This window comes from Bufo bufo, chromosome 2 (genome assembly GCF_905171765.1).
Source record: "Bufo bufo chromosome 2, aBufBuf1.1, whole genome shotgun sequence".
NCBI lineage: Eukaryota > Metazoa > Chordata > Amphibia > Anura > Bufonidae > Bufo > Bufo bufo.
The window spans coordinates 648186184-648212122 of NC_053390.1; the positions used below are offsets into that span (position 1 = coordinate 648186184).

The 25939-nt window shown below is 41.0% G+C and overlaps 1 protein-coding gene and 1 long non-coding RNA gene across 3 annotated transcripts in view; one reads left to right on the forward strand and one right to left on the reverse strand.

The window, feature by feature from the left end:
• Positions 1 to 25939, forward strand: part of ARHGAP10 (Rho GTPase activating protein 10) — a 351925-nt gene that overhangs the window by 274036 nt on the left and 51950 nt on the right. The window contains exons 20-21 of one of the 2 annotated variants that reach the window (XM_040418527.1): positions 3053 to 3209; positions 6742 to 6948. In XM_040418527.1, the coding sequence (XP_040274461.1) occupies positions 3053 to 3209; positions 6742 to 6775 (191 nt within the window). In that variant the 3' untranslated portion in view covers positions 6776 to 6948. Of the gene's footprint in view, positions 1 to 3052; positions 3210 to 6741; positions 6949 to 25939 lie in introns of those variants that run through there. The other variant, XM_040418526.1, reaches the window with a different exon arrangement.
• LOC120990028 lies at positions 6244 to 6735 on the reverse strand. Its single transcript, XR_005776358.1, has 2 exons — positions 6486 to 6735; positions 6244 to 6424 (listed from the first exon to the last, which is right to left on the reverse strand). It is a non-coding gene; the product is annotated as an uncharacterized LOC120990028 (long non-coding RNA).

Consider the following 25939-nt stretch of genomic DNA (forward strand, 5'->3'; position numbering starts at 1 on the left):
AAACAGTCACACTCCTAACTCCACTATGGCCAAGACCAAAGAACTGTCGAAGGACAGCAAAAATGAAATTGTAGACCTGCACCAGGCTGGGAAGATTGAATCTGCAATAGGCAAGCAGCTTGGTGTGAATAAATCAACTGTGGGAGCAATTATTAGAAAATGGAAGACATACAATACCACTGATAATCACCCTCGATCTGGGCCTTCACGCAAGATCTCACCCCGTGGGGTCAAAATGATCACAAGAACGGTGAGCAAAAATCCCAGAACCACACGGGGGGACCTAGTGAATTACCTGCAGAGAGCTGGGACCAAAGTAACAAAGCCTACCATCAGTAACACACTACGCCGCCAGGGACTCAAATCCTGCAGTGCCAGACGTGTCCCCCTGCTTAAGCCAGTACATGTCCAGGCCCGTCTGAAGTTTGCTAGAGAGCATTTGGATGATCCAGAATAGGATTGGGAGAATGTCATATGATCAGATGAAACCAAAGTAGAACTTTTTGGTAAAAACGCAACTTGTCGTGTTTGGAGGAGAAAGAATGCTGAGTTGCATCCAAAGAACACCATACCTTCTGTGAAGTATGGGGGTGGAAACATCATGCTTTGGGGCTGTTTTTCTGCAAAGGGACCAGGACGACTGATCTGTGTAAAGGAAAGAATGAATGGGGCCATGTATTGTGAGATTTTGAATGAAAACCTTCTTCATCAGCATGGGCATTGAAGATGAAACGTGGATGGGTCTTTCAGCATGACAATGATCCCAAACACAACGCCCAGGCAACGAAGGAGTGGCTTCGTAAGAAGCATTTCAAGGTCCTGGAGTGGCCTAGCCAGTCTCCAGATCTCAACCCCATTGAAAACCTTTGGACGGAGTTGAAAGTCCGTGTTGTCCAGCGACAGCCCCAAAACATCACTGCTCTAGAGGAGATCTGCATGGAGAAATGGGCCAAAATACCAGCAACAGTGTGTGAAAACCTTGTGAAGACTTACAGAAAACGTTTGACCTCTGTCATTGCCAACAAAGGGTATATAACAAAGTATTGAGATGAACTTTTGTTATTGACCAAATACTTATTTTCCACCATAATTTGCAAATAATTTTTTTTTAAGTCAGACAATGTGATTTTCTGGATTTCTTTTTCTCATTATGTCTCTCATAGTTGAGGTATACCTATGATGAAAATTACAGGCCTCTCTCATCTTTTTAAGTGGGAGAACTTGCACAATTGGTGGCTGACTAAATACTTTTTTGCCCCACTGTATATTCCCTGTTGTTAGTATCTGGGCCTGAGAGACTTCCATTCGTCCATCTGGGGAGGAATGGGTTTTCTCTGGTCCTAACCTCATTCTAGGGCCTTATATGGATATAAGGACCTAGGTATCCAGCATATAAATATTCCTACCTTCAAGGTCTATTCATATTGATAGGTAGTTAGGGCCCGGATCAGGGTTGTGTAGGAGGTCACCTGTTCCTTCCCTAGTTTCCAGGCCCAGTTACTGTTCCCCTTTCCTCCTGTGTTTAGTGTGGTTTTTCCCCCACACTGATCGTGACAAATACCAAGCACAGCAGCTATCCAATGGACCTTGCTGTGTTTGGTAAGCTGCAAAGGGGGCTATGGCACTAACAAGAGTTGATTGACGGGTGTGCTGAGATTCAGAACCACACCAATCACATACTGATGACCTGTCCTGATGATAGGTTATCGGTATTAAGTACTCGGACAACCCCTTTAACAATAATTTGAAATCTTATGACCCTTTGCCAGATGGGCCCATAAATGAAGTAGTTAATTTGGATGACCGTCTAGAAGGTGCACTGTGGTAGGGTAGTACACAGTGATGCCACCGGCACTGATGGGCAGGCTTTAGCACTGCCCTTGCTGTTTTACAGGCTAGGTCAGCGCTAAAGCCGACCCATTAGTGTCGGTGATGTCATCAGGCTCACTGCTAGGCGTAAGCCTCCGCCTAGCTTGCCCATAGAGAGCCCGATATGTCACTGGATCTTCAGAAAAAGCCCTTGCCGTGCGTCGTGCAGAGCAAGGGAGAGCATTGGAGTATGAAATGCTCATGTCAGAAAGGCTGAGTGAGGGAAGAAAGGGATATGTCCGGGTTGAACTTTGAACCCGGACAACCCCTTTAAATGTATAATGTACCATAATCATTTAAATACTCAGTACCAATGGGATGGCCAAGGAGTCATAGATGCCCAACAAGAAAACATGAATTATGTTTTATACAGTTTTATCATTATAAACTATATATATCATGGATATTTGCAGTGTGTGGTTTGTTTGCCTAGTTTTTGGCACCTGTTAAATTAACAACCTTCTAAATTTTTTATTTGGAAAATGTTCTACTTTTATTTCTGTATCCTTTGGAAGTTTTCACTATGATTAATGAAGCTCTGGCACAAATGGACTTTTTTCCCCTCTGTTGCAGAAAATGAATTGTTTTCGCTAGCTGACCTCATTCTAAATTTTTTTTTGGCTGCCCTTATTATTTAGAAATCTTACACTGCTGAAGCCTTGCGGAATAACTTTCTGGTTTAATAGTGATACTGTTCTGCCGAGTTTCTAACAGGTTGGAAAGAAGCAGGATTCCAGTTAAGGATATGATTTGGGGAAGAGGGGGTTGGTGTGGTTTAAGAAATATGTAAACTACATATTTTTGTATGTGTGTGGCAAGCATATTAGCAGTTTACTTGAAAAGTTGTATAAATTAGAATTTATGTATTAGAATCCTCTGTGACACTTATTCTCTACAGTATACATATTCACTATCAGTACGCATATTGCATGCCAAAACAAAGTAGATTTCATATACCATGTGTATTTCTTCTCCCAAATTCCATGTACAGTATGGTTTTCTTCAAATTAGGAAAAGAAAATGGCGATCAGTTTGTTTTTATGGGCAAGACATCTTTTATAATCTGTATTGAAAGTTTTTTCTAGTGTAAATTTTTTTTTCTTTATTATTGTGTCCCTTTTTAGGGGTAACATGCATTTTTCTATAATTTCTAAGGTTATTTTAATTTTGCATGCTTTTGCAGATAACAACAACTCTCCAAAAGAAGATACACCTACTGGTAGCATGGATTCTCTTTCGCCCCAGACTCTCACTCCTATAGCGACATGTGAAAATCCTTCCTATGAGAAAAATCATCTTCTAGCAGACACCAGTGAAGTTTTAGAGTGGGCTGTCTCAGAGTAAGAATTTTTATATCTATTTTTATCGCATTTTGAATTTGAAAAACACTCATTCTAATAAAACCACTATCTTTAAGAGAGTATCACAACTTCAAGATACCATAAGTAGTTGCTGATCGCTCCATAGGCATGGTTCATGCTTGTTAATGGGTACATGCTGTATGCACAAGGTTTGGAACAATTCCATAGCTTTTGTAGTTGACAGTAGTCAAATGTATGTGTTAATGTACATGATAATGTATGCTTTTTATTATGTTATACATACAGTATAATGTGCATGGATTTGTGTGTTCTGATGTTTCTGATCAGAAAAGTGGAGGCAGTGCCCAGCTCTAATAAACATAGTAAAGAATTGTTCATACAGATAATGCATTATTTTTTTTTTTTTTAATGTGTTATGAGAATATGATTTCAGACACATCACATACACTTTGCTGAAGACACCAACACATTTGTCTCTTAGAAGCAACTGGACACAAATTGCCACATACATATAATAAATTATCTGCAAATTGGCACTTAAAAGGCTTTAAGACATCTTTCTGGGCAGCTCATAGGGTTAAAAAATGGCATTTTCAATATTCTAGTGCTAGATAAAGTGTTTTCTCTTCTTTGACTGTCCACTCTTGAACATGACTTTTTTTTTATATCCAACTAAGTCCACAATTCTGTGCTAATAAACTTTCTAGTTTGTAATGACATTTTGCTGAATGTGTATGCTGTGAATTTAGAATCTGCTAGGCAGGTCAGTTTCATCATGGATTTTTTTTCTGCAGTGTGTGGATAAGATTTAGCAAAATCTCATCCATTTTGCTGCCACTGTAAATGCTGAGAAGTTTCCATCCACAATTCTGGTTGTGGGAAATTTGTAGCATATCTACGTATCTCTTGGAAAACGTTTACTGCCATCTTTTCTTTGTGAATATGGGATGTGGGACATTCACCAAACGTTTGTACCATATAAGAGGGTGACATCGGTTATAATGGTTTGGTTTGGTCCCACATCGCATTATTTGTTTGCTTGCCTGCCTTTGTAATGATGTCTTCCAATGCCTGTTATAGTGACATCAACATATATAACACTGCAATAAATTGTGAGTGGCTGACCTGCTTGTGTAATGCAATTGTGTTAACAGATTCAGTGGGGGATCTGAAGAGAAGCTATCACCACAAAATATAGTGCAATCTGCAGGGACCATGTTATAGAGCAGGAGGAGTTGAGCAGATTGGTATTTAGTTTTATAGGAAAAGATTCAGTAAAACGTGTAATCAACACATTTAAATCTTTTTTCTGAACTTAAAGGGGTTCTCTGGCCCCAGGGTAAATTTTTTTTTTATTCTTACCTTTACTTGGAAAGAAGATTAGGACAGCTATACTTACCCGCCACACAGCGCAGGTGTTCACACGATCATCTTCATGGTCATGTGACCGTTCCTGAAGGGATTTCAGGGCTTCCATTCCCTCGCTGTCTTCTTCTTTTCCTTTCAGAAGCAGGAGACGACATGTCATCACTGACGTCACTGCCTTCTGCCGGCCTTCCTTGGTCATATCTCCTGCACACTAGTGCCCATCCGTCAGGACTACCAACCGTCTATTCAGTATACAGGCTTCTGTGTGAAGCCTGTACTGGCTCATACACAGCGCAATGTACACACTGTGCATGAGTCACAGCTTGACTATTTCCACACAGGTTAATTGCTATGGTGTGGATGTCACTGGGGGGCACTGTGGATGGCATCTGGGGACACTGTGGATGGCACTGGAGGTGTTGTGGATGTCACTGAGGGAACTGTGGATGGCACGGGGGACTGCATGGTACGAGGGGACAATGGATGATATTTGGTGGCACTGTGGATTGCACTGGGGGTACTTTGGATGGCACTGGGGACACTGTAGATGTCACAGTATCAAAATCAAATCGATTTCTGCTCAGTAACAGGGAGCAATTAAATAACTTCAGCTATCTTGCCATTGCCTCCACCATGTTTGGTACGCAAGTATGCTGGACATTAGGATGGGGTAATATGAAGTCGCTAGGGTGTATGCCCGAAAATATATTGTAATACAAAGACTTTGAGGCATACCTGGTGTACAGAAGAGGTCGTAACCACTGGCGTAAAAGATCATTACCATACTCGCTGACCTCCTCTTACTTCACAGGCCGGGGGGGGGGGGGGGTTAATGGGAGGGTTTGTAGGGAAACCTGCAGATCCTTTTTACACGTGTTAAGGATAGCAAACTGTCATTTCTTTGGGGATCACTAGCTTGATGGACTGACCGATATTTCTGCTTCCCCAGGCAACTGTACTTATCCGTTGTGTAACGTATTAAAGGGGTTGTCCGGGTTCAGAGCTGAACCCGGACATACCCAGAATTTCACCCAGGCAGCCCCCCTGACAAGAGCATCGGAGCAGTTCATGCTCCAATGCTCTCATTTGCCCTGCGCTGAATCGCGCTGGGCAAAGGCATTTTGTGGAGTTCTGGTGACAAACCGGGCTTTCCTTCAGGCTGCCAGGCAGAGGCTTCCTCCCAGCAGTGAGCCCGGTGAGCACTGTAAAACGGCTAGGGCAGCGCTAAAGCCCACCCATTAGAGCCGGTGACGGCACTGAACACACTGCCGGGCGGAAGCCTCTGCCCGGCAGTGTGTTATAGTAAATAAAAGAACCCTTGCCCTACGCAATCCTGCACAGGGCAAGGGAGAGCATCGTAGCATAAACTGCCTGGCTGCCTGGGTGAGATTATGGGTAATTTAAAGGTAAACCCATTTAAGTTCTGTTTTATCCCTTTTATTTTCCAAACTGCTATTTCGCATTATTTGTATATGTCTGTATATTTTCCATACTCCTCCCCAACGGAACTAAGCAGGATACCCCGCCTCCCAGGGACAGGCAACAACGTGGAGAACAATCATTTAAAAGCCTCCTCCCCTTTACCTTCTCCAGTTGTTTCCTGTCCCTCCGGGATGAAGTGGAGAATATAGCAGAGGTTCCCTCCAGCTTAGGAAGACGTAACTTAGCCTTTTTGGGTCCATCCGTTCCTCTGGTTAAATTTTCAGAAGGGCTGCAGCAGGGCGCTGGGATCCAGGGCAAGATACAGGCCCTTCCGGTGTCTAGGCATAAGTCCTGCGAATCGCAGGCAGCCCCTGGCGATACCGCACCTCCATGCGGGGCAAGCTAGGGGAGGAAGCCGGCATTACAAGACTCGGGGACAGAGTCTCGCGAGAATAGGTTGCATGGGAGCGTGCGTGCATCGGCGCGGTTTGTGCGCCGTACCACGTGACCCGGAAGTACTGGATAAATGCCGGCTGGACAAAGAATGGCATACGCATCTGTGTGTTGGAGCAGCCATGTCCCTGCCTGCTGACAAGTCTGCAGACCCTCCAAAGGCCCTAAGCCCGGTAAGCCTCCTCCTGATGGATGCTTCTTTGTTTGCATTTTTATTTTTTGTACACCATTGGGGTTTAATGGTGAACGTTCCCACTTTATTGAATTACTCTTAAGCTCTTCCTGAAGGGGTTATTTTTTATTGCAGGACAGAGCCAGCAAAAGTGGGGAACCTTCATTAAAGGAAAAATGTGCTATCTGTACAAAGCAGCTTGCCGGCCACATAAAGAAACCCCTTTGCCAGAGATGTACAGATAAGATTATGGCTGAAAAGACCCCATCTTTAGTGGACAGCCTGAAATCTATCATTAAAGAGGAAGTCTGCTCCGCCATTGAAGCTAAGATGGCTGTGATTCCTCAGAGACCCTCTACCTCCAGATCTAATCCTGGCACACCTCTAGATGTCGATTTTGACTTTGACGAAGGAGAAGTCTCCTCCGATTCCGACTCAATTTCTTCAAATGATGAATCTGGTAGACCCCTGTTTTCCATTGGAGACACTGAATCTCTCCTAAAAACTATCAGGGCTACTATGAATAGTGAGCAGTCAAAAGAGGCCCAGTCAATTCAGGACCTAATGTTTAAAAGTCTGGGGGATAGGAAAAGACGTGTATTCCCAGTCCATGAAAGCATAAAGAAATTGATTGCGGACGAATTGAAGGACCCTGAGAGAAGATCAGGAGTCTCTAGGGTATTCAAGCGAAAATACCCTTTTAGTGATGCGGATTCTGTCCATTGGGATAAAACTCCCAGGGTGGACGCCCCGGTAGCCAGAGTATCCTAGAAGTCCTCCCTCCCCTTTAATGATGTAGGCCTCTTACAAGACTCTATGGATAAAAAAATGTGAGTCTATTCTAAAGAAATTTGGGGAAACCTGTACCTCCATGTTAAGGCCCAGCATTGCTGCTACCTACACCGCCAGGACCCTGTCTTTATGCCTATCTCAGAGGAACATTTACTTTCAGGTACTCCTAGAGAGGATATCCTGTCCTCCTTACCAGTGTTAAAGCAGGCTACAATTTTCTTATCAGATGCCTCGGCTGACTTAGTCAAACTTTCCGCCAGATCAGCAGCCCTGTCTAACTCTGCCAGAAGGTCCGTTTGGCTAAGGTCTAGGTCTGGGGACAACACCTCTAAAGGCAAGCTGTGTAGTATTCCCTGCGAGGGGGACAGGCTCTTCGGATCAGTACTAGATGACATCTTAGACAATGCATCTGATAGAAAGAAAGGCTTCCCATGAGAATCCAGACTTTTTCAGCATCGCCGCTCCTTTTGTACCCAAAGAAAGGGCAGGCCTGACCAGAAAAAGAAAGAGAGCTCAGGCTCCTGGCAGAGGTAGAGGTTTTCTATTTAACCCTGACAAATCCACCAAGCAGCCAAATCAATGACGCCAGGGACCCGGTAGGGGGAAGACTAAAAAGTTTTCTTTTAACTTGGGAAGGGGTTTCAATCCCCCTGGGTTCTAGATCTAATACGTCACGGTTGCAGAATAGAATTCTCTCCCCCGCTCCAGAAAGGTTCCTATTAAACAGAAAATTAAAAGAAGAAAGGCAATTTCTTCTAGAATCTCAGATTCTGACTCTACTGGTAAAACAAGCTGTTGTTCCAGTACCACTGGATCAGAAAGGGAAGGGGTTCTACTCACCAGTCTTTTTAGTAAAAAAAAAAAAAATCGCCTTCACATCTACAATTTCAAGTCCTCCCTTTCGGTCTTTCAGTATCTGGGTTTTTACATCAGCAACAGATGCCTATTTATGCCCTACTTAGACTGATTACGGCTCATACATCAGAGATTCTCTTCAGAAGGTTCCAGGTAGTCAGAGACGTACTTCAGTCCTAAGGCTGGAAATTAAATCTGGAGAGGTCGGACTTGATCCCCACCAAAAAGATCTTCCTGGGGACCCTTCTAGATTCCCACCTTATGACGTCCTCTCTCCCGGAACAGAAGATCCAGAATATAATAGCAAGAATCTCAGTTTTCCAATCTCACCCAAGGGTGTCCTTCAGAGAAATTATGGTAGTCCTGAGTTTAATTACCTCAGCCATCCCAGCAGTGAGGTGGGTGCAGTTCCACAGCAGAATGTTACAGGCTTTTCTCCTTTCCACCTGGAACAAAAGTTGCTGATCCCTAGACAACAGGGTGTGTCTTCCTCCTCAGGTGAGAGCCTCTCTACAGTGGTGGCTACGATGGAAAAATCGAAACGAAGGAATTCAGTGGAGATCCTCAGACCCAATAGTGATAACAACAGATGCAAGAGGGTCAGATTGGAGGCGGCTGACAGCGGAGATCAGCTAGTCCGGGGTATTTGGAGTCAGGAGTTGCATCCTCTATCCTCAAATTCAAAGGAACTTCTAGCAGTATTCCTAGCCTTGAAAGCCTTTCGTCCAGCCATTCATCACAGAGATGTGAAGATTCTGTCCGACAACAGAACAACTGTAGCCTATATAAACAAACAGGGTGGCACAAAAAGCAGAAAACTTTGTCAGACAGCATTCCAGTTATTCTCTTGGGCCCAAAGCCACATAAACTAAATTTCAGCAGTCCATCTGAAGGGAAAAGAAAACTCTCTGGCAGATTTTCTGAGCAGAAAACCTCTTAAACCAGCAGAGTGATCCTTGAACAAGAGGATATTTCAGTCAATATGCCACAGCTGGGGAATCCCAATCCTGGACCTCTTTGCCTCCAGAATAAACAGACAGGTAGATTGATTCTACTGCCTATCTTACGAGGACAGACCACTAAGAGTAGATGTGCTCTTGGGTCCTTGGCCGGAAGGCCTGCTTTTCCCCCAATATCCCTGATTCCCAGAGTCTTGACAAAAATAATAGAGGACAAATGCTCTGTAATTCTGATAGCCCCATATTGGCCCAAAAGAACATGGTTCCCCCTTCTGCTAAGCCTCTCGAGCGGGAAGTTCTGGTTTCTCCGTTAGATTCCGGACCTTCTTCTTCAGGGCCCGGCCCAGCATCTGGATGTGCGCCAGTTGAATCTGACAGCGTAGATGTTGAACGTTCCATCTTGAGAGCCAAAGGACTCTTAGACACAGTTATTAACACCCTACTAAATAGTAGAAAGCCGGTCACTTCTAAGATTTATCTTAGGATCTGGAATGATTTCCTCCTTTTCATAAAAGATGCCTGGAATCCCACTGTCTTGACAGACGTCAAGATAATTCTGGACTTCCTAATTAACGGCCTAGAAGACGATTAAGGGTTAGTACACTGAAGGTCCAGGTAGCGGCCCTTAGTGCTTTCCTGGAAGTTAAGTTAGCTGATGTAGCTTTAATCTGGCGTTTCTTTAAAGGTGCCCATAGGTTAAACCTAGCAGTTAGATCCACTGTTCCTCGCTGGGACCTTAGTCTGGTACTTTCTGTACTTTTGCATCCTCCCTTTGAACCTCTAAGGAAGATCCCTCTTAGGTTGCTTTCCCTAAAGACAGCCTTTTTAATTGCTATCACCTCGGTTAGGAGAGTGGGAGAGATCCAGGCCTTATCTTGCCGTCCACCATATCTAACTATTCTGGATGACAGAATAGTTTTAAAACATGAGCCTTCCTTTTTGTCTAAAGGATTTACAAAATTCCATTGTCAGCAGGAAATTTCATTGCCTACCTTCTGTCCACAGGCCAGGTCCAGCAAGGAAGTTCAGTACCACTATTTAGACGTCAGGAGATGCGTCTTGACTTACCTAGAAGCCACTAAGGAGATCAGAAAATCGAATCGCCTACTAGTCCAGTATGTAGGAAAGAACAAAGGTCAAGGGGCTTCAAAAATAACAATTTCCCTCTGGATTAAGATGACCATTGCCATTGCCTATAGAGAAAGGGGTGCTACTCCTCCCTTGGGGTTAAAAGCCCATTCAGCTAGAGCAATTTCTACCTCCTGGGCGGAAGGTGCCTCTGCTTCCCTGGCCCACATATTTGTCCAAGACGTTCTTGGAATAAACTGAATCTATTTCTACCTTTTGGTTGTGGTTCTGCGCTCTCCATTGTCCGCATATCTATTGGACTTCTATGGTCCAGCAACTCTACAGTTCCTACATCCACCCGATTGGCGGTTTGGCTCGACCTAAGAGTGATTGGACAAATCCAGCTGCACCAACCAACCCTTATTTTTTCTCAGCCCTCACTGTGGTTGCACCCAACTTGGTGCAACCCCAACAGGTGAGCAAATTACCTCCCCTAAGTGAGGAAAAACAGTACCTTACATATTAACCCTATGAGCGCCTTTCTCTCCTTGTTGCCAATAAACGCTGGCCCAGATATGTCAGGCTGCCACCTGGTGCAGTCCAAGTACTTTCTTCAAACACTACAGACTGGATGTTATCTCTAATAGGGACCTTTCCTTTGGGCATAAAGTCTTGTCTGTAGTGGTCCCTCCCTAATATTTTGATTCCTCTGTTAATCCTCCTGCTTAGTGCCGTTGGGGAGGCGTATGGAAAAGATAATAATTAAACTTGGATTTTCCATTTAACCTCCACAACGGCACTGGGATTTCCCACCCAAACTTATGTTGATTTGTCGATAATCCTTTGTTGCTTTTTTCGTTGCTACATTCTATTCTATTTCATCAGATAAAGGAAGCATAAATAAATATACCTATTCAGCATCATCTTAGGTTTCTCAGATACTTACTGGAGAAGGTAAAGGGGAGGAGGCTTTTAAATGATTGTTCTCCACGTTGTTTCCTGTCCCTGGGAGGCGGGGTATCCTGCTTAGTGCCGTTGTGGAGGCTAAATGGAAAATCCAATTACTGGTAAGTGTAATTATCATATTTTATCTTGTATTTTCTATGATAACCCCATTGTTTGTACGCACTCTCCTTTTTTTATATTAAAACTTCACTTTAATAAGAACATTCTTGTTTTCTAATGATTCCATGACCTTAGAAGAAGCGTTACCTATATGGTTTTAGTAACTTGTAAATGCTAGCAGTTGTAAAGTGTACTTACAGTAGGTGTTATTTAATGCAAGGTGTCTCATCAACCTGATATGAGTGACAGCAGCTAAGATTGATTAGTTTTGGATGATAAAGAGCTGACAGAGGGAGGTCCAGTGTGACCCTGCAGGCTCCCATTCTGAATCTATATCCGTGATCCTGACACAATGTAATTGTACTGACCCTGAGAATGAAAGGAACAGTCAGTTGTATTGCATAGAGAACGCTGTAAAATTAAAATCCATAAAATGATGGTCCAATTCCAACTCATTTAGAATTGTTTACTAGCTTCCCACTGCATCAGCTTCCCACCAACTTATCCTGCAAAAAGCAAGACATACCTCTAAGTGAACAGAAAAATAAAAAAAAGTTATAGCTCTGGGAAGGCAGGTGGTAAAAAACAAAAACACAAAAATTGAAAATTGGTGTGCCATGAAGGGGTTAAAATGGTTGGAAAACCTGGACCTAGCTTGTATAGCCATAAACTTGACAAGCCAAATTGTGGTGCCTGTAAACATTATTATGTTGTTCTTATTGTTTAAAATTTCTTTAATAAAAAAATTTAACAGAAATTAGTGTTTGTCAGAAGTCGTTCCTTTGTATATGAAGTGTTGTAAGTTGCATGTAATGTTCCTGAATTGAACGGTAAAAGTCACATCTACAGTGGATATAAAAAGTCTTCAGATTTTTGTCATGTGAAAAAATAAGACCAAGACAAATTATTTCAGATTTATTTCCACCCTCAGTGTGACCCATAATGTGTATAATTTATTAAAAAGCAAACTAAAATCATTTAGAGGGGGAAATAAAAATAACAAAACTAAAATAACGTGGTTGGAAGTGTGAACACCCTCTTATAATTCAGGGTGTGGTTGTGTTCAGAATTAGCCATCCATATTTAAACTCATGTTATGGGCTTATTTAGATGACTGTATGTGTTTTGCGGTGTGCGAAACACAATACTGGCCGTGTGCATTCTGCATTTTGCGTAACATACATGGCCAGCTCTATAATAGAAATGCCAATTCTTGGTCGCAATTGTAGACAAGAATAGTACATGCGGTGTCTTTTTTGCGGGGCTACAGAACAGAAGTTTGGATGCGGACAGCGCACAGTGTGCTTTCCCGCATCTTTTGCAGGCCCATTGAAATGAATGTGGCTCATTGACATAACCATATTTATGTGTCCGTTCCACAAAAGTGCGGACACATACATACGGTTGTGTCAATGGGCCCTAACTAGTAGTCAGTACAAAACTGATATCATTTAAAGTGGTTCTAGTTAACCCCATATAAAGTTCAGCTGTTCTAGTAGGATTTTGGTGATATTTTACAGCAAAAGCCATGGTCCATAAAGAGCTTAAAACTCCTCAAAGGCATCTCATTGTTGCAAGGTATCAGTCAGGAGAGGAGTACAATTTTTTTTCCAAGGTATTAGATATACCATGGAACACACATAGAAGATGGTCATCAAGAAGTGAATACAATTTGGTAAAACAGTGACATTTCCAAGAACTGGACGTCTCTCAAAAGTTGATGAAAAGACCAGAAGAAAATTGGTGTGGGAGGTTACCAAGAGGCATACATTAAAGGAGCTGCACAAATTTCTGGCAAGTACTTGGTTGTGTATTGTATGTGACAACAATCTTCCATATTCGTCATATGTCTGGGCAGTGGGGAATGTTGGAAAGACAGAAGCCTTTTCTTACAAAGAAAAACCTCCAAGCTTTGCTATGTTTGCCAAAATCTACATCAAATTTGCTGAAAGCACGTGGGAAAATGAGACGAAGGTTGAACTTTTTGCCCATAATTTTAACTCCTTAAGGACACAGCCTTATTTCACCATAAGGACCAGGCCATTTTTTGCAAATCTGACCAGTGTCACTTTAAGTGGTGATAACTTTAAAACGATTTGACTTATCCAGGCCATTCTGAGATCGTTTTTTCATCACATATTGTACTTCATGACACTGGTAAAATGAAGTCAAAAAAATTTATTTTAATTTCTTTTTATTTTTATTTATAAAAAAAATACCAAATTTACCAAAAATTTGTAAAAAATTGCTAATTTCCAAGTTTCAATTTCTCTACTTCTATAATGCATAGTAATACCTACAAAAATAGTTATTACTTTACATTCCCCATATGTCTACTTCATATTTGGATCATTTGGGAATGATATTTTATATTTTGGGGATGTTACAAAGCTTAGAAATTTTCAAAAACCCAATTTTTAGGGACCAGTTCAGGTCTGAAGTCACTTTGTGAGGCTTATATAATAGAAACAGGGCCGGGCCGACACAGAGGCTGGGGAGGCTCCAGCCTCAGGGCGCAGCCTGGGGTGGGCGGAAAAACAAACCTCTTTTTTTTTTTTTTTATCACTTACTTGCTGCCGGGCGCCCCCCCCTCCCCTCCCCAGCCAGTGTTCACTCTAAGCTGCGCTTGTAGATAGGAGCAGGAGGCTGCTGATTGGCCAGTATCAGCTAGCTGCCCTGCCATTGGTCCATCCTTTCACACCCCCTTCTCTCTGGAGCTGAACACAGCAGGAGGTTGTGAAGCCTGCGTTCTAACAGTGCATCATGTGACCATGAAGGAGCATGTGACCAGTAACGTCACAGACCTCCTTCTAACAAATCCATTCTAGCATCTAGCCAGCATGTATGGCAGGACTCTGCTGAGCAAAGACCATGTGCCCAGGTGAGGTGACCACAGAAGTGCCCTGGCATCTGTCTGCTGCTGGAAGCTCAATGTGGAGCTTTATGAATGTAAAAACTAATACCCAAGAGGCTAAAGAAACCCTGCTTGTCTGCTTCTGACCCTAATCTTAACACATAACGTTCATTTGATTGCAATTTACTCTAACACCTAAAGGGATTTTTTTAAAGCCTGCTGTTTCTTTAGATGACCTTATGCTGATAGTAGTGTTAATAGAGTCTCAAAGGTCTGTAAAAATAGGGTAACTGCTTTTATAGACCCTTGAGACTCTATTAACACTACTATAAATATAAGGTCACCTAGAGAAAGAGCAAGTTTTTAAAATATTTTTTTTCCTTTAGGTGTTAAAACATAACTTATTTGATTGCTTGAACACCTAAAGGAAAACAAATTAAAAACCTGCTGTTTCTCAAGATGACCTTATGTCGATAGCAGTGGTAATAGAGTCTGAAAGGTCTATAGAAGCAGTTACCCTATTTTTACAGACCTTTGAGGCTCTATTAACACTACTCTCAACATAAGGTCATCTAGAGACACAGCAGGTTTTTAAAAAGATTTTTCCTTTAGGTGTTACAGCAATCAAATGAAAGTTATGTTTTAACACCTAAAGGAAAAACATAATTAAAAAAAACTGCTGTTTCTCTAAATGACCTGATGTTGATAGTAGTGTTAATAGAGTCTCAAAGGTTTGTAAAAATATTGTACCTGCTTCTATAGACCTTTGAGACTCTATTACCACTACTTTTAGCATAAGATCATCTGGAGAAACATCAGGTTTTAAAAAAAAAAAAAAATTTCTTTAGGTGTTAGAGCAATCAAATGGAGGGGGAGAAATGTGACATGGGTGAGGATGGGGTTACATGATGGGCCGGAGACAATGTCTGTAGTCTGTCTGTGCCATGGACAGGGAGAAATAGGACATGGAGGGCTGATGGCTGACATGGGGGTCTGATCTGAGGCATTGGGGCTGTGCCTGTGAGCTGGGGTCTGATGGCTGGTCTGACCTGAGGTGGAATGAAAAATATTGTTTTCTATTATCCTCCTCTAAAACCTAGGTGCGTCTTATGGGACGAACCTACATTTTGGCGCACCCCCATCCCCTTCCCCCAGGTGAGCTGAAGGGGGAGGCGGGGTCGGGTGCACCAAAATGTAGGTTCGCTTGTGTTGGTAAAAAACCTTGCACCGGCCCTGGGCGCAGGCAGGGGGGGGGGGGGGGCGCACTTGGGCAGCTCAGCCTCTGTTGGTGGTGGACCTTGTCCCAGCCCTGAATAGAAACCACCCCATTCTAGAAACTACATCCCTCAAGCTATTCAAAACTGATTTTACAACGTCGTTAACCCTTTAGGTGTTCCACAAGAGTTAATGGCAAATGGAGATAAAATTTCAGAATTTCGATTTTTGGGCAAATTTTCCATTTTAATCTATTTTTTCCAGTAACAAAGCGAGGGTTAACAGCCAAACAAAACTCAATATTTATTGCCCCGATTCTGTAGTTTGCAGAAACACCCCATATGTGGCCGTAAACTACTGTACGGGCATATAGTAGGGCGTAGAGGGAAAGGTGCGCCATATGGTTTTTGGAAGGCAGATTTTTCTGGACTGGTTTATTTACACCATGTCCCATTTGAAGCCCCCCTGATGCACCCCTAGAGTAGAAACTCCATAAAAGTGACCCCATCTAAGAAACTACACCCCTTTGTTAACCCTTCAGGTGTTGCACAAGAGTTATTGGCAAATGGGGATGAAATTTGAGAATTTCATTTTTTTTGCCAAATTTTCCATTTTAGCCCATTTTTTCCACTAACAAAGCAAGGGTTAACAGCCAAACAAGACTGTATCTTTATTGCCCTTACTCTGCCGTTTACAGAAACACCCCATATGAGGCCGTACGGCCACACGGCAGGACGTAGAGGGAAAGGAGCGCCGTTTGGTTTTTGGGCTGATTTTTATGGTCCGGTTTATTTACACTGTGTCCTGTTTCAACCTCCCCTGATGCACCCCTGGAGTAGAAACTCCCTAAAAGTGACCCCATTTTGGAAACTACGGGATAAGGTGGCGGTTTTGTTGGTACTATTTTTAGGGTACATATGATTTTTGGTTGCTCTATATTACATTTTTGTGAGGTAAGGTTACCAAAAATTGAAATTCTGAAATTTCATCTCCATTTGCCATTAACTGTTGAGGAACACCTGAAGGGTTAATAAAGTTTGTAAAATCAGTTTTGAATACCTTGAGGGGTGTCGTTTTTTTTAGATGGGGTCACTTTTAGAGAGTTTCTACTCTAGGGGTGCATCAGGGGGGCTTCAAAAAGGGACATGGTGTCAATAGAAAAGGCCATAAAAATCGGCCTTCCAGAAACCATGTCGGTCCTTTCCTTTTGCGCCCTGCCTTTTACTGATACAGCAGTTTACGACCACAAATGTGGCGTTTCTGTAAACTGCAGTATCGGGTTAATAAATGTTACGTTTTTTATTTGGTTGTTAATCCTTGCTTTGTTACCGGAAAATACTGATTGGAAATGAAAAAGGGCCAAAAATAGCTGTTTTGGCACAGTTTTTTTTTTTTTTTGACCATGTTAATCTGGGGGGTTAGGTCATTGGGTATTTTTATAGAGGAGATTCTTACGGACGCGGTGATACCTAATAAGTCTACTTTTTTTTACAATTATTTAAGTTTTAGACTATATTATCCTTTTTGATACAAAAATGTTATTTTTGTATCTCTAAAGTCTAAGAGTCTTTTATTTTATTTTTTATTTTTTTGCCGATTATCTTATGTAGGGGCTAATTTTTTTACGAGATGAGAGGACGGTTTTATTGGTACTATTTTGGGAGCTATATGACTTTTTGATCGCTTGCTATTAAAACTTTTTGTTATGTAAGGTGACAAAAAAAGTTCTTTTTTTGCACCTTTTTTAGTTTTTTTTGGACGTGTTAATCTGGGGGGTTAGGTCATGGGGTATTTTTATAGAGGAAATTCTTACGGACGCAGCGATACCTAATAAGTCTACTTTTTTACAATTATTTAGGTTTTAGACTATATTATCCTTTTTGATACAAAAAAAATTTTTTTTACCCGATCACCACCCGCCTTAAGTACCAGGACATAAGGACGTACCTATACGCCCTGTGTCCGGAAGAGGTTAAAAGGTATGTTTGGTGCAAAGCGAACACTACACATTACGAAAAGAACACCATAACCACAGTGGAGCATGGTGGAGGCAGCATTATGCTTTGGGGCTGTTTTTCTGCAGCTGGAATTGGGGCTTTAGTCAAGGTGGAGGGAATTCTGAACAGTTCCAAATATCAGTTAATTCTGGTACAAAACCTTTCACCATGACAATGACATGACACATTTCTACACCTTAACAAAAGAATGGCTTTGCCTGAAGAGGATCAAAGTTTTGGAATGGCCCAGGCACAGAAAATCTGTGACATCTAGTATCCCAGAATTTTTCAATAGTGGAAACATGCAGCAAGCTGGCAGCTGGTGGGCATCTTGTATAAATAGTTTGATATGTGCCGCTTATTTGGCTTCTCATGGGGGCTGTGTTTATGGGATAAAACACAAAGTAAAATTGTATGTGGATTTTCTGCTTGTCAACAATACATCATGCTAATCAGCACCTATTTCCATTTATATGTGGCAATTATTACTAGTATGCTGACAAACAACCTCTTAATATGATTGCCAATCCACATACAGTTTTCATTTTTCGGCATTGCATCCCCTCTATGCATGAGGCAATATGCGACCAGCCTGTGATGATTTTTAATGTTGCATAAAAGTTTTGATCACCCAACAAACAAGTTTGTGTGTTTGAAAATAACATTCATACAGACTTTAGTTACTGCTCACCTTCCCATGTAAACGGGCCCTTATTCATTTCTACTGTACTTAACCACCAAATGTTCTTAAATTAAGCATTGATTTCAACGACAGAATAGGATAACTGGTAGATGGGATGCGGTACAATTTAGCTATGGGGTACTCATTTGTCAGATTTTTAGCTGTCCGCTTAACTACAAGGTAAGATTTTACTGTCTGTCCTTGCAAATAACTTGTACACTTTTTATGCTTTGATGATTTCATAAACACAGCTTAGATTGAATGGATAACTTTGATCATCCAAGCAGCTGTATATATCGCTAGATGCTGTAAAACATGCAGATAAGCAAATACATTCTTCGCTTTACACCACAATAAATCTGTGCACTGGTTTTAACCATTGTAACTGTAAATTTTGGTACTGAAGTGAACTAATGTTTCTTGTTTCCTAAGTTTAATTTCCTGTCTTATTTATAAATTGCATCAATCATGGCAGTCATACAGTGAAGCAGCATGTTTTTCTACTGAAATCTAATTATAATAGGAAAACATAACATGAAGTCTTTATCGGAGAAGATTTAAATGAGGATAAACTCTACTGATAGGTATCATTTATTTGCTTTTATTTTCCCTGAAAATATGCTGAAAAATGTGTTGGTGTAGATTGCCTTATTCTGTACTTGTACAGCTATAAAACCTAAAGTGACAGCTGGGACAGTTCCAAGTAGATGGCCACAACCATATAACATGGCACCGCCTGTCTACTTTTGACTTGGCAGTAAATATCAAATGAAACCTGGAGGAAGTATTGGGTTTTTGTTATTTAACCCCTTCCTAACCGTCTTATGATTATATATGTTGGCGGTCCAGACTTTAAACATGGCATCCCTTCACCTGTGAGCGGGCATCCACATACATTTAACTCCTTGGATAGCGTGGTCACATGTGACCACGGCATCTGTGGGGATAAAAACTGGAAGCATGCTCTCCCCTCTGTCCATGAGCCTCCCTAGCGAGGATCGGGGGAGCCAGATGTAGTGTGCGGCAGCCTCGGTCCTCCTGAGTGACAGGAGGTTGCCGCACATTATTTCCTATGGAGCCCCTGCCTGTTGCAGAGCTCCATAATAACTTAGTGGAATTCTAATAGACACCAATTCTAATGCATTGGGCTCTATGAGAAAAGCAGTCTAGGGGAACTATTAAAAATAGTAGCTGAATTTTTTTTTTATAATACCACACTAATTAGATTTTTTTTCCTGCTTTCCATTACATGGTATGCAACCGTAAATGGTGCCATTAGAAAGTACAACTTGTCCCACAAACAAACAAGCCCTCATACAGCTACGTGAATGGAAAATTAAAAAAGTTAGGGGTTTGGGAAAATAAAAAGAAAATAAAAAAAATGGAAAATTGCCCGGTCTTGAAAGGGTTAAAGGGGTTCTCCGGGAATAAAGAAAATGAAAATACTTACATATTACTTTTTTATAAATATATTCCCAAATACCTTTCATTAGTTATAATGGCTCGTTTTGTCTAGAGAGCAGTCATCAGGGGAAATAAAATGGCCACCGTCCTATTAGTACAGACAAAACCTGTCCTAATCACTCAAGAGGACAAGTTACTTCACAACACTTGGCTAAAGAGCTGCCTCATCCTCCTCTCTGCTCTGCTTGTCAGGGATTACAGTTTAGTATGATCCTCAGCTTATATAGCAATGGAGGTCATGAGTAGAAATGAAATACATTGTTCTGAAGTAACTGAATGTCATCCTGTGTGATTAGGGCAGGTTTTGTGTGTACTCACAGGATGGCGGCCATTTTATTTCTCCTAATGATTGCTCCCAGACAAAATGAGCCATTATTGCAAGGTATTTGGGAATATGCGGCGTACAAAAGAGTATAAGGCGGCACTGCTGTGAACCGAACACAGGTATGGGGCGATGAACTGTGAAACCCAGTCAGGTAATGCAATAAACGGTGGTGCTCTGGTATACAAAGTCCAAGTAAACCAAGGTCCGATCCAGAGAAAAGAAATAATAGCGGCACTCACCAATTGCAGTAAATAGCTTCTTTATTTTCACTTGAAGACTGAATAACAAGGGCTGGGGCGGACTAGAGCGTGCGAGCACTGAGTGATCAGCTGGCGACGGCCGTTTCGCGCACCTGCGCTTCTTCTGGCCTCTGACCTAGTCGCGCTTCCTATGCGCTCATTTAAATGCGTCCACGTTGCCTAGGCAACCACGGACGCTAAAAGCATCCTCGTCCAAAATTAGAACAAGGAGGGTAAGAAAAATGTATTCCCTGACAATGGGGATGCATATATCTCGTTTGTGTTACCCTCTAGCTCTAAAAAGACACTCAAATCGTTTTGATCATTTAGTCCCAGAGGACCCATAGCGGCAGTGCGGATAATCCACTCCGCCTCCTTCTGAAGGAGGAGGCGGTGCCTATCTCCACCAAATACTGGAACAGGGACGTGTTCCAGGGCTGCAAATTTTAAGCATTTAGTGTTATGGTTATGCTTATTATGGACATGATCAATAAGCCTAGGGCAACCTCTGCCTGACCTCACTGAGTTTATGTTCTCCCTGAATCTCTCATACATAGGGCGAATAGTCTTCCCTATGTAGAAAGACCCACAGGAACACAAAACCAGGAATATATTTATAATAAAATAAGCTTTAAGAATTTTCAGTAATTTCATTTTCTTAATTCCCGGAGAACTGCTTTAAGTAGATTTTATAAATGTGCAGTATGATACAGTGCGTTTGATGGGGGAAGAAATGTCCTTGATGCTGGCCATATGGGGTCTGAGTTGACAGCTTTGACCCCATTTGATCTAAAAAATTAAATTCTCATTTTAATCTGCTTCTGGTACCTTATTTCCCGCACCATAAGACACAGCTAGGTTTTAGAGGAGGAAAAAAGAAAATATTTTTTATCAAACCTCAAATTAGATTCCCAATGTTAATCAGACCCCAGTCTCATTTAGCCCCCGATAACTTTCATCAGACCATCATACCTGCTTACTGATCCATGCCTCCACACTTCAAAAGATCAAACATGTCCTATCTTTTGCTGCATCTTGTCAATGGGTCCACATCGCAATAAGGAGTTTACACGGCTGGTGTTCATGTTTTGCAGACCCGCAGTTTGCAGTCCACAACGTGGGCATGTGAGTGGGGCCTACATCTAGACATTTTGAATTACTAAATTTGTTTGAAATTATAATTTTTTAAGTAAAGTACACATTTTTTATGTTTGGAAGTGCTCCTTTGGACAAAAAAAACATTTTATTTTTCCCATCCTATTGTATCTGATATAGGATCCAATTATACACACATTTGGCAGGTTCTTTTGGCTTCCTCTGCTTCCTGAGTATCAGAGCACACTGATGTGCCTTGTTCTTTGAAGAAATAAATGTTCCCTTTGCTTGATCTTTTAACCTTTAGGACTTGTCCAATATTGGTATTACACTGTTGAAGCTCCTGGGTATTATGATTCTGGATAAGCTGGCCAAGAAAACTCTCAAGATCAAAGCACTAAATAAGATTTTGTAGAAAGAAAGATGCTTCCAGTTCTAATAAAATTTAAAGAGTAGCTAAACGTTTGACAAAAATTTTAATAAGATGTCCCTAATGCCCTAATAGGTTTTTTACTAATATTCTTTATTAATTAATTTTGTATTTTTATTAGACTTTTACCTACCTAAAGCGCACCATTCCCTGTGTGCTTAAAATTCAGTTCTCTGTACATCGCTGACTGCTCAGCGGTATACGGAGTATGGACTGTGAAGTTTATGAATGGGGCCACATAAGCAGTGAGTACGGGCAGGAGCGCATATTTCTGCTCCTGTCCGTGCCCCCCCTGGAGGTTTACAAACTCCTGGCATAGCAGATGGGTCTTACAGGCAAGCAGGCTGTAAGTGTATTTCACTGTGTAATACACTTAAAGCCAATGCATTACAATACAGATGTATTGTAATGCATTGTACAAGGGATCAGACCCCGAAAGTTGAAGTCCCACAGTGGGACAAAAAAAAAGTTGAAAAAAATTGTTTTACATGATAAAAAATTAAAAGTTTAAAAGTAAAAAAAAGTCCTTTTCCTAAAATTAAGTTAAAAATAATAGGAAAAAAAATACAAGTAGACAAATTGCCGCGACCATATCGACCAGCTCTATAAAAATATCACACGATCCACCCCGTCAGGTGAACGCCGTAAAAGTAAAAATTGTGCCAAAACAGCCATTTTCTGATGACCTTGCCTCGCAAAAAGTGTAATACCAAGCGATCAAAAAGGTGTCTGTACACCAAAATGGTACCAATCAAACCGTCATCTTATCCCGCAAAAAATGAGCCACTACCTAAGACAATTGCCCAAAAAAATATAAATATATGGCTCTCAGAAAATGCCAACACAAAAACAAGATTTTATTCTATTCAAAAATGCTTTCACTGTGTAAAACGTAATAAATATAATAGACACATTGGGTATCGCCATGTCCGTAACAACCTGCTCTATAAAAATATGACCTGATATGCCCCCTCAGGTGCATGCTGTAAAAGTTTTTTTTAAACTATACCAAAACAGCCATTTTTGTCATCTTGGCTCACAAAAAGTGCTATCTCAAGTGGTCAAATAGTCGTATATGTACCCCAAAATGGTACCAATCAAACCGTCATCTCATCCCGCAAAAAATAAGACCTTACCTAAGACAATCACTTAAAAAAATAAAAAATATATTTTATGCTATTCAAAAATGCTTTCACAGTGTAAAACTTAACAAAAATAAAAATAATAGACATATTGGGTATCGCTTCATCCGTAACAACCTGCTCTATAAAATATCACATAATATACTCTGTCAGGTGAACTCTGTAAAAATAAAATATATAAAAACTATGCCAGAACGGTCATTTTTTTGTCACCTCTCCTAACAAAATGCACAAGAATGAACCCCCATATAAGACAATCATTCAAAAAATAAAAATCATTGGCACCCGTAATGGCATCAACATCTGCGCTGCAAAAGCCATATGGCACTCCTTCCTGCCATGTTGCCCCCACAGCAGTTTACCACCACATATGGGGTGTTGCCGTATTCAGGAGAAAATGGGTAATAAATTATGGGGTGCTTTTTCTCATGCTACCCCTATGAAAATGAATAGTTCGGAGCTAAAGCAACATTTTATTGGAAGAAATGAAACTTTTCATTTTCACAGCCAAGTGTTTCTAAATTCCGTAAAATGCTTATGGGGTCAAAGTCCCCGCCTTAATATATTCTTTGAGGAGTGTAGTTTCCAAAATAGGGTCACTTTTTAAAGGTTTCCACTGTGGGGTACGTCAGGGGCTCTTCAAATACAAAATAGTGCCCAAAAAACATTCTAGCTAAATGTGCCTCGAAAAACCATATGGCGCTCCTTTCCTTCTGACCACTTCCATATGCCCTGGCAGCAGTTTACTACCGCATATGGGGTATTTCTGTAAACTGCAGAATCAGAGTAATGTACAGTACAGTGTACTGCAGTGTATTGTACAGGCATCAGACCCACTAAGTCTTCAAGAACCTGAGTCTGAGTCAAAAAAGTGTAAAAAAATCTAACTTCTTCATCTATCCGCACATATAATTGGTTAAAAAAAACAAAAAAAAACACTAAATATGTTTGGTATCGCCGCGTCTGTAACAACCTGATCTATACAAGGATCACGTACTTTGAACGCCATTAAAAAAAAAAAAGGAAAAACTATGATGGAATTGCAATTTTGCCCACCCCACTTCCCACAAAATGGTATAAAAAGTGATTAAAAGAGTCATATGTACCCCAAAATAGTACCAATCAAACTGTCATCTTATCCCCAAAAATTAGCCCCTACCTAAGACAATCGGCAAAAAAATAAAAAAGATATGGCTTTCAGAAAATGGAGACACTAAAACATGATTTTTTGTTTCAAAAATGTTTTTATTGTGTAAAACCAAAATATAAAAAAAAAACAGACATATTAGGTAACAACCTGCTCTATAACAACCTGCTCTATAAAAATATCACATGCGCTAGCCCGTCTGGTGAACGCCGTAAAAAATAAATAAATGCCATTTTTTTATCACCCTACAACACAAAAAGTGTAATACCAAGCAATCAAAAAGTCATATGTGCCACAAAATGGTATAAATCAGACCATCATCTTTTCCAGCAACACATAAGACCCTATCTAAGACAATCGCCCAAAAAATAAAAGATAAATATGGCTTTCAGAAAATCGAAACACAAAAACATGATGTTTTTTATTGTGTAAATCCAAAAAATAAATAAAAAATAGACATATTAGGTATCACCGCGTTGTTACAACCTGCTCTATAAAAATATCACATTATCTACTCTGTCAGGTGAAAATTGTAATAAACAAAAAATAAAAACTGTGCTCGAACAGCCATTTTTTATAACAAATGCAGCACATCAGGCCAAATATATAAAAATATCAATATGGAGGTGCAGGCCAATGGATCCGGCAACAAATCCAGGACAATATAAGAATTTAAAAAAAATGGCATCACTCTCACAAAAAATTTGTGAAAAGAAAAACACTTTATTCACCCCTCTGGTCACAACTAGGGATGAGCGAACTTGTGTTTCAAGTTTGGCATACAAGGTTCAGGTTATGTAAGAATTCCGTTATGGATTCTGGTACCACGGACCGTAACTAAGGATCCATTCACACGTCCGCATAATGGATCTGCATCCGTTCTGCAATTTTGCGGAAGGGATGCGGACCCATTAATTTTCAATGGGACTGCAAAAGATGCGGACAGCACCACCATGTGCTGTCCGCATCCGCACTTCCATTCCGCGCCCCGCAAAAAAAATAGAGCATGTCCTATTCTTATCCACAGCCACGGACAAGAATAGGAATTTCTATCATAGTGCCAGCCATGTGCGGTCCACAAAATGCGGAACACACATGGCCGGTGTCTGTGTTTTTTGCGGATATGCAATTTGCGGACCGCAAAACAGTTGCGGAAGTGTGAATAGACCTTTATGGTCCATGGTAGCGAAATCCATAATAGAATTCTTAGATAACCTGAGCCTTGTACGTCGAATTTGAAAACACAAGTTCACTCGCAACGTTTTAGATCATAGCTTGAAATGAGACACTGTGAATAAAGTGTTTGAGAGTGTGAGACATTTTTATATATATATATATATATATATATATCTACAGTCAGGTCCATAAATATTGGGACATCAACACAATTCTAACATTTTTGAATCTATACACCACCACAATGGATTTGAAATGAAACGAACAAGATGTGCTTTAACTGCAGAATCTCAGCTTTAATTTGGGGGTATTTACATCCAAATCAGGTGAACGGTGTAGGAATTACAACAGTTTGCATATGTGCCTCCCACTTGTTAAGGAACCAAAAGTAATGGGACAGAATAATAATCATAAATCAAACTTTTACTTTTTAATACTTGGTTGCAAATCCTTTGCAGTCAATTACAGCCTGAAGTCTGGAACGCATAGACATCACCAGATGCTGGGTTTCATCCCTGGTGATGCTCTGCCAGGCCTCTACTGCAACTGTCTTCAGTTCCTGCTTGTTCTTGGGGCATTTTCCCTTCAGTTTTGTCTTCAGCAAGTGAAATGCATGCTCAATCGGATTCAGGTCAGGTGATTGACTTGGTAATTGCATAACATTCCACTTCTTTCCCTTAAAAAACTCTTTGGTTGCTTTTGCAGTATGCTTTGGGTCATTGTCCATCTGCACTGTGAAGCGCCGTCCAATGAGTTCTGAAGCATTTGGCTGAATATGAGCAGATAATATTGCCCAAAACACTTCAGAATTCATCCTGTTGCTTTTGT